Here is a 9327-nt window from a genome sequence, read left to right on the forward strand (position 1 = left end):
TTTTTTTTTTTTTAAGACAGGGTTTCTCTGTATAGCCCTAGCTGTCATGGAACTCACTTTGTAGACCAGGCTGTCCTGGAACTCAGAAATCTGCCTGCCTCTGCTTCCCAAGTACTGGGATTGGGAGTGGGTGGGTTGGCGAGCAGGGGGAGGGGGTAGGGGATAGGGGATTTTCAGAGGGGAAACTAGGAAAGGGGATAACATTTGAAATGTAAATAAAGAAAATATCTAATAAAAATATATTTTTAAAAATGGGTGATTTTGCTCAGAACTTCAAAATAAAAAAGGACACACTTAAATTGTGAGCCAACAGAAATTATTATCCTTTCAACTGAATTTATTCTCTTCCTGTACTTTTGCAATGAGAGAGCATAAGCTGATTGCCTGGAAACAAGCCCCTCCCCTGGAAGCATTCAGGCATGGGCTAGATATCTCTTAGGCATGTCTAGACAGCAAAACCAAGAACGTCACCTCATATTCAAGGCAAAGTCTCTACGTGGTTCCATGAAGACATAAGCCTGAGAATCAGCTGCTTCTGTACCTAAGTCTACCTTGTACTTCTTTGGCTGTGAATATGGCCTCCCTTGTCTCTTTCACTGGATTTCATCACCTGTAATCTGGTGTCATGGTTATCATGGTGCACTTGATTAGGAAGGATTCTTGTAGAAAGGTCTTTCTTATATGGATATACCAATTATATACCAATTATGGACGTCTCCAGGAAAAATGTATGTGATGAATTTATAGATGCATGGATGGAAACACTCTCCAGAAATGTACTCGCCAAACCACACTGCAAGTTCTTGTCTCAAAAACACAAATGCTATCATTTGAGGGCCTTACTCTTAATCATCACTATACAGAAGAAGTATGTCTAGACAATGGACTGTGAGACCCCGACTTAAAGCATTTCCCCCAAGCTTGTTTTCCCTGACCTCTAAAAATACAGCCAGAAAGAAGCTCTTTGTTCTCTATAGCCAGCAAAAAGCCTTTTTGTTTCTATACCTTACAACCAGAGATGCAATAATTGTAAAAAGACCTAGCCAGGTGCTTGCCTGGCTCCCTGTGACAAGGACACGGGGATAAACTCCACAAAGAAGAGCTACAACTCACTCTCCACTCCTCATGCCTTGTAATTTTACAAAGGACACCCACCAGAGATGAACTGTAGCCAAACTCCTCCCAACTTCTCCCAATTCCTCACTTTTTCTTTAAAAGCCCCCTACTGTCTCCCCTGCCCTGTGCAGCGAAAGGAGTTCGTCCTCAGCTAGCTGACAATAAAGCCTCTTGCGGTTTTGCATCAGGTGTGGTTTTCTCTTGAGTTATTGAGGTACCAGCTCATTCCGGGACTTGAGCGGAGGTCTCCCCAGTTTCGGGGGTCTTAAATGTGGGGGCCTTACAGGACAATAAGCTCATCAGTGTTCAGATATTAGCATGAAGGAGGTTGGCAGTATGGGGGTGGGTGTATTACACAATTCCATTAGCTACAGATAGGGACATCCTAGCTTAAGGCACCACCTCTTCAAACAGAAGTGATTTTCTCCAGTTCCAAATACAATACCTTAAACTTTTGTACTTCTTGCCAAAAAAGAACTCCATTTTCCAACAAATCTCCTTTCAGGGCCACAAACCGTTGAAATTGCCTTGCAATGACTGGATTCAATAATGCTTTACGGAAAGCAATAATCTCACAGGATGAAGATATCCACTTACTCTCCACAGGCTGTCCAAATAATACAGGAAATCAGACATGTTCCAAAAGTAGCAATCAAGTCCTTAATTAAACTAAAACCACCAACTCCCATTTTTTTTTTTTTTGATTTGGCTACTGAAATGTGTGCTGTGGATGTAATAGAATTTGACAGCTTTCCCCTTAGACTCTCTGCATTTTTGTCTCTCTTTTTTCCCCCAATGGCCCCATTACTTTTAGAAAAATTACTGGCTGACTTACATGTAACTACATTGTTAAAATTTTTTAATAGTCATTACAGTTTGGAGCCAGTGAGGAAAGAGAACAGAATAATCAGGATGCTATTGTTAGATAGAGTTACATCGTGACTTACGGTGATTTACATTGTTACACTGTGATTTGTCGTGTTTGCATTATTTTTACTACTTCTTTTATTCTTTGAGATTATAATAGTTTTAAGAAAAATCAAAAATTCTCTCACTGAAGTTGAAGATTTACTTTAACTCTATCCTGGTAAGATCATGCTTTTCTATGGCATGCTTTTAACCCATTTTAAATGAATAGTTACATTGCTTCTTAACATATTCATGTTGCAGTGTTAGGAATGGAAGTCATGTAAGGCAAGTGCTCAGCCACTCCACGTCACCCGTGGATACTAACAATCATTTGATTGTTTTGACACAGAACATCATTCTGTAGCCCCGGCTGGCCCAGAACTCACTATGAAGACCAGGCTGGCCTCACCTTCGCCTGCCTCTGACTCTTGAGTGCTGGGATATTTTTGTTTTTTTCTTAATAATGAAATTCTTCTGACTGAAGATTTATTTTATACATCATAAAATCTACAAGTGTCCATGATATTTTAATAATGCTTAAAGGTATTTTATCTACATCTATTTTATACTGTAGCAATTTTGGAACAAACTTTAAAAAATATTTTACCCAATTCAACCTCTTTTACTCTCTTAGTTTCAAAAAGCAAATAGGTTTTATTAAATTTACCAAATGTATATATTGAAAATAGATTTGAATCCTGTTGGGATTCCCCAGAGTCACTGTCATTAAGTAGGCAATGATGCAAGGACACAGTGCTCCCAAAGTACCATTGTAGCAGGACAAATAAATTATAGCAGTGACTAAATGCCATTACTGACAAGGCATTAAATAAGTTCCTTGGAACGAACTGCAAGTGACCATCAGTACAAATGTTGGGCACAGTTTTGCAAGAAGTGCCCTAGGAACTCGAGGGAGGAAAGAGTAATGAATTCCGCCTGGAGAGGGGTAGCCTGTGCTGCAGCTGAAAGGGAAAAGCAAGTCCAGGCCGTGGTGAGTGGTGGCCATTAACCCAAGCACAGGCATAGATGCTTGTCACTCCTTAGCAAGGCAGAGCCATGCTCTCTGCACAAACACTTAAGACTCTCAGCATCTGCTCCGCATTAAGATTACAACCCTATAAATAGGAACAAGTATGGATTAAAGTGGGATGTTTATTTAAAACCCACTCAACAAAGACTGTTTTAAGGCCTGATTCTTAAGACACTAAAACTTAGCCATTTAACTAAAACCTGTAATTTAAATAAATAGAAAATAATGCAAAATATAAATCATAATAATATAAAATATATGCTCATTTTACTTAGTATTTCAATAAAAATATAACAAAAACAAACCTTTCAAAAGATCGCCTTCCTTCAAGAGGCAGCCGGGGAAGAGAGCTTCCTGGCAGACCCAAGCATCCTCTGGCTTTAGGAGAAACCTTTATCTTTGCTCTAACTTGAACGAGTCACCTGGGCCTCAGTTTTCATGGGCCAGTGTGTAACCCTCAGGAGCCTGCAGACTCACTAACAGGACTATGCTCATCATACTTGCTAAAAGCACAATAAGCCCTTATACAAAAGCATCCCGTTACAGCGATTTTAATCATCTCCAAAATCACAGTTGCTCTAGTTGCCTTCAAGCTAAGCTATAATTTGAAGTTCGGGGGTGGGGGGTGGGGGGGAATAAGAAAGATGTAATTCACTGGTGCCTCATGTGACATGTTCTTTCTATATAATCCACTCTCCTGATAAGTAAATGACCACATGCTGTAAGAACAGCTCGTGTGACAAACCCAGGCTTTCATGACTAAATAGACATACATATGTCCCCAGTGCTGGGGACCAAACCTGGGACCTCAAGGGGAAAGTACACGTTTAAAGGTCAGCCCTGTGCTCCATGGTTGAGAGGGCAGGAGCTCTGAGGAACAGGGCACACTTCCACAACCGGCCTGCAGAAGGAGGTTTACATAATGATGGTCAGGGACAAGTGGGGGGTGGGGAGCACCACGCGCACGCGTAATACTTTGTTTGAGAAAGTAGAATTTATAAGAGGAAGAATATAATTACTTGCCTTCCAAACTCCAATTTTCCTGTCATGCCTCTGCAGTAATAGCTCATCCGCTATGTCTTTCATCTGTGTCTAAAGCAGAATCAATTATTTTATCACCATATTCAGCATTGCCAAAGTTTGAACTGTTTAGTATTTTAACAGCTAAGAAACAAGGCAAAGGTTAGGCTAGATAGGGAAGGAAAGACCTGCAGTCAGTGTTTCGGTGGCTCCTCATCGAGACCGTCACCAAGTGCACTGCTCTGAATGTAGGTGACAGAGTGCATGTAGAACTGTCCTCATGCCAAAATGGAAGCCATCGAGGGCATGACAGCTGGTGCTGTCCAGCCACTTTGTAGTTCCCGTAAGTGAAGAGACCCATGATTCACGGGACACAGAAGGGGCTCTGTCTTCCACACACATGGGTTCCTCTATAGATGCAATAACCTCAGATGCAAAATGTCCAAATAAGAAAACTCAGTCTGTATCAAGCATGTACAGGTGTTTGCCCCTTATATATATATATTCCAGATGCTTTTAACATTTATAGTGTATTATGATTTTATAAGTATGCTAAAAGATGATAAAAGTATAATGGGAAATATATGTAATCATATGCAAATACAGCCTCATTTTATTGAAGGGATTTAATCATCTTCAGGTTTTTAGTATTCTATACGTCCTCTGGATACCAGGGAACAATTATATTTGTGAGGGCTTCTGATTATGAATAATATCTCCCCTTTTTAGGGTACTACCTCTGCCAAATCTATGCTGTGTCTTTCTTTCATTATCCATAACAGATCTTCCTAGCAGCTGATCTATAAAGGCCAGGTCTATAAATCAAACCAATGTTACAGCTAGAACCCCGGGTACACGCATGCTAGGCAAACTCTGTGCTACCAGCCTTCTTGCCACACTTGTCTTTGTGACAGCCACAGGTTAGAGGAAAAGAGAGCTGATCTTTCTTGCTAGATTCCCAGAGCTATCCCTGACTATACCTTTACTAAAGCTGGGATGCCAGCCCCTCTCCTAAGCACATGAATGCCTGCCAGCATCCTTTATTAAGAACTCTCATTGCTTTTGCACCTTTGGCTGAAGACTGCTAGAATCAGTTTGTTTTGTTGGCCACCAAAGAATCCCAAGTCAGGAAATGACTACAAGTTACACTAACATGACTGGGATAAAGATAATGAGAAAATGTGGTAAATAATACCAGTAAGCCAAATGTTACTTTGCTTGGGTTTGGAGAGAGATCTGGAATTTCCCTAAAGTCAGAGACTGAGGAGTCTCTAGTTTTCCCAAAGCTTAGAAACATCTTGCTAAGTGAGTCAGCTCTTCCCAGTATACTATAAATTCTGTGACTAACTACACTTTTCCCCTAACTTGTTCAGCTCAAAAAACTAAGGATATCTCCAGATAAGTTAGATCCAAGGAGTTTGACAAATTGAAAAAATAAGATAGAGGAACATTTTTCTTTTTTTCTGATCAGTATTAATGATTATATTAAAAATCAAAATTATACAAAATAAGTTAACTTCTTTTTATGTATACTGATGATGTTTTAAACAACCAAAGTAATATTTACCTCATATAAATAAGATCAAAGCAAAGCAAACAACAAACATGATTTACAAAATAAATAATAGAAGTCCTCACTCTCCAAATTAATTCTCTAGGAAGAAGATCTTTCCAGAAGCTTTTTTTTTTTTCATAAATACAAACATCCAAAATACAGTGGATGGATATGCATGGATATGTATATGAAGACACAGATGCAGACATAATAGGTTATCTAGAGACACAGTGGATGGATATGCATGGATATGTGTATGAAGATACGGATGCAGACATAATAGGTTATCTAGAGACACAGTGGATGGATATGCTTGTGTGTGTATGAAGACAAGGTCATCTCCTGTGTACTATTCTGCACCCTCTCAGTAAATAACACCTTTCATATCAGTATGTGTGGACAACTCATTTGTATATTAAAGATTTATTTATTTTATTTATATGAGTATACTTTAGCTGTCCTCAGATACACCAGAAGAGGGAATTGGATCCCATTATAGATGGTTGTGAGCTACCATGTGGTTGCTGGGAATTGAACTCAGGACCTCTGGAAAAGCAACCTGTGCTCTTAACCGCTGAGCCATCTCCCTCATTTTTATATTAAAACCACAATTTAAAATCTTATTTTAAGCCGGGCGTGGTGGCACACGCCTTTAATCCCAGCACTCGGGAGGCAGAGGCAGGCGGATTTCTGAGTTCGAGGCCAGCCTGGTCTACAACGTGAAACCCTGTCTCGAAAAACCAAAAAAAAAAAAAAAAAATTCTTATTTTATATGGGAATCCAAAGAGCTTTCCATAGAACTGGGTTATTGTTAACTCATTAAGTATCCTTCCATGTGATGCTGTAACAACGAATGGTCTTGTATATCTTTGTTCATCTGTGTGAGAACTTAATAACATTCAAAGTATTGATTGCCAGCCAGGCATGGTGCTCCAACACTGTGGGTTCCAGGCCAGCCTGGTCTACAGAGTGAGTTCCAGGACAGACATGCCTATGTGGAGAGACCCTGTCTCAGAAACAAAAACCAAACAAACAAGAAACCAAACAATAACAACAATGAAAACCACACAAACCCAGTTGCACTAGTAGATATGATGAGATCCCCTTCTCTTTGCTGGGTGGCATGCTAAGGAACCAAGCACATACTGTGTTTGTTGTTACTCTTGACAGAGGACATCATTTTCTAGCTGTATCTGGGACTGTAATTTGTAGCGGTCATCCTGCCTCTGCCTCCAGAGTCCTGGAATTACAGGCATACGCTTCCATGGCCTGGTGCAGTTGCTGTGCAGAGTCTTATTTTTCAAATGAGAAAAGGAAACTCAGAAAGAAACCAGGAATGTGGCAGACGTGGGGGGTCAGGACGTGAGAAGCCCAGGTCCATGCTTTAACCATTACTCACTGAAGGATCCTGACTGGTCAGTGGGTAATTCATGTTCCAGGTCCTGCCAATTGCTATCATAAGATCATACTGTTCATACCTTTATCTTCTGACGTGATGCAAACTGTTCACTCGAGAGAAACAATGGCAGCCACACATTTTCCAACCTATTCAAGACGTGCTTCTGGATTTCCACCAGCACAGATGCGTCAAGTTGCTCATGCAGAATCCTGCCCCAGCCTCCGCTCAGAAGCATAATCTAGAGAGTAAAACCAAAGCAGAACCGCAAGCTTTAAAACAAAAAAACAATCAAATCCATTAATTGACTCATTCATGTTGGGCCTTTGGCAGCAAACTGGACAAGTGCCACCGTTTCCATTTTCCATAGAGCATCTTTGACTGTATCATACACAATAGTAGTATATGTAGTGGCGGTTGATATGGCTTTGCTTCCTATGGAAGACTGTGAGGTTGATGTTTGTTTGTTTGTTTGTTTGTTAGGCAAGTGTTCTGGCGCTGAGCTCTCCTGGCTGGTGTTGGTAACTATGACACAGGGGCACTGACTGTTTCTTTTTACAAGTTCTATTTTTGACCTAATATTCATCCAACTCATGCATTTGAGGAAGCATTTTTCTTTTTGTAGGTAAGGAAAAGAGGCATCAGTTAGTTAAGTGGGATCCTGCCCCAGACATTGAAGATGCATGCACTCAGTAGCAGCAAACTTGGTTGCTGGGTTGTTGAGCAGTGCTAAGTTGATTGCCCTGTGGGTGCTTCTCGACACCGAGGGACAAAAAGGACAGACACAGAGGCGGCAGCAAGCAGAAGAGAGCCTTGTGAGCCTTGTGCAGACAGCAGCACAGACAGAGCTAGTGAGTCTGTGGCTTGAATCTCCACAGCATCTCCATGGCCCATTTGTGGCCATTTCTAAGTGCAAATCACTCTATGTGTCAGTCTTCTGTCTGTGTCTGTCAGTCTTCTGTGACTGTGTCTGTCAATCTTTTGTATCTGTGTGTGTCAGTCTTCTGTCTGTGTCTCTCAGTCTTCTTCTGTGTCTGTCAATCTTCTGCTCCCTAAAACAAGCCCTCTTTATTTAGTTCACCTTTTATGAATAAAACTTTAAAAATACTAATGTTTTCTGTTAAAACAAAGCAGAAATGTCATCTTAATATTAAGTAATAGTAAAAATAAGAGTACTTTTTCTTGAAAACAAAAACCCTGACTTGCTAACAAGAGAGCAAAGTGGCTTTAAACTCAGTGAGGACCAGGAGGCTTTGTATAAAATCCCTAAGTATAACATAGGTAGAGCTAATGAAGACAGTGCAGAGACAATGGCCAGTCTGTAGGAATGGCTGCTCACAGCAACGGTGACTTTCTCACTGGCGTCTAAACTCTCAGCACCCTGCATGTACTACAGCATGCTCACATAGTAGCATCAGATGCCACAGAGCCTCACACAATGGAGCACAAGCCAAACAGAAGAGAAATGCTTCCGATGTGTCTATCCCAGACGTCCGCTTACCGAGATGCCCAGCCATGACTCTACCCCATCCCAGATCTGTATCTCTGGGAACTAACAGGAAGGCATTTTGTCAAAGTTGCTGCTGTCTAAAACTGTTTGCCCTTCTTTCACGGCTTTCTGCTCCTTTCACCCCCACCAAAGGGACAGTTTGTTGATCTGGTTGCCTGTACTGTAAATATCTATAAATTTTTTCCTTAATGAATTTAATATTTTCTGAAATTTCCATTTTCTAAGTATAAACCACTAAAAATATGCATCCTTGTAAACTCCTAAGATTAAAACAATACACAATACATTTGTTCTTTTAATAGTAAAACAAAAACAAAAGTAACCCTCATACTAAATAAGTTATTTTTAACTCCAAATTTCAAAAGCACAAGCTTACTTCATAGATTAAATGTGACAAGACACTCAAGCATCACTGAGTCACAGCCCATTGCTCCTGTAACTAATGGCTTTATTGTTATCAGAATCTGTAGTCAGGGCCAAAACTATGGTGCGATAAAGTACTTAAACCTATGTTCACAGTCTATGGAAAGTTTCTAGGCTGGACATGATGGTGTACACTCAATCCCAGCACTTGGGAGACAGAGGCAGGTAGATGTCTGTGAGTTTGTGGCTAGAATGGAGTTCTAGGATAGTTGGAGTTATATAAAGAGACACTGTCTCAAAACACCAAAACACAAAACCAGGAAGGAAGAGAGAGAGAGAGAGAGAGAGAGAGAGAGAGAGAGAGAGAGAGAGAGAGAGAGAGAGAGAAAGAGGAAAGGAAAGCAAAGCAAAGGAAAGCAAAGAAAGGA

The 9327-nt window shown here is 40.5% G+C and overlaps 1 protein-coding gene across 4 annotated transcripts in view; it reads right to left on the reverse strand.

Moving 5' to 3' along the window:
• Positions 1-9327, reverse strand: part of Rgs22 (regulator of G protein signaling 22) — a 122420-nt gene that overhangs the window by 26828 nt on the left and 86265 nt on the right. For all 4 annotated transcript variants that reach the window (XM_021183706.2, XM_021183707.1, XM_021183708.1 and 1 more), the window contains exons 19-21: positions 7109-7267; positions 4079-4147; positions 1562-1723 (exon numbers count right to left, since the gene is read on the reverse strand). In XM_021183706.2, the coding sequence (XP_021039365.1) occupies positions 1562-1723; positions 4079-4147; positions 7109-7267 (390 nt within the window). The remainder of the gene's footprint in view (positions 1-1561; positions 1724-4078; positions 4148-7108; positions 7268-9327) is intronic.

This window comes from Mus caroli, chromosome 15 (assembly GCF_900094665.2).
Source record: "Mus caroli chromosome 15, CAROLI_EIJ_v1.1, whole genome shotgun sequence".
Classification (NCBI taxonomy): Eukaryota; Metazoa; Chordata; class Mammalia; order Rodentia; family Muridae; genus Mus; species Mus caroli.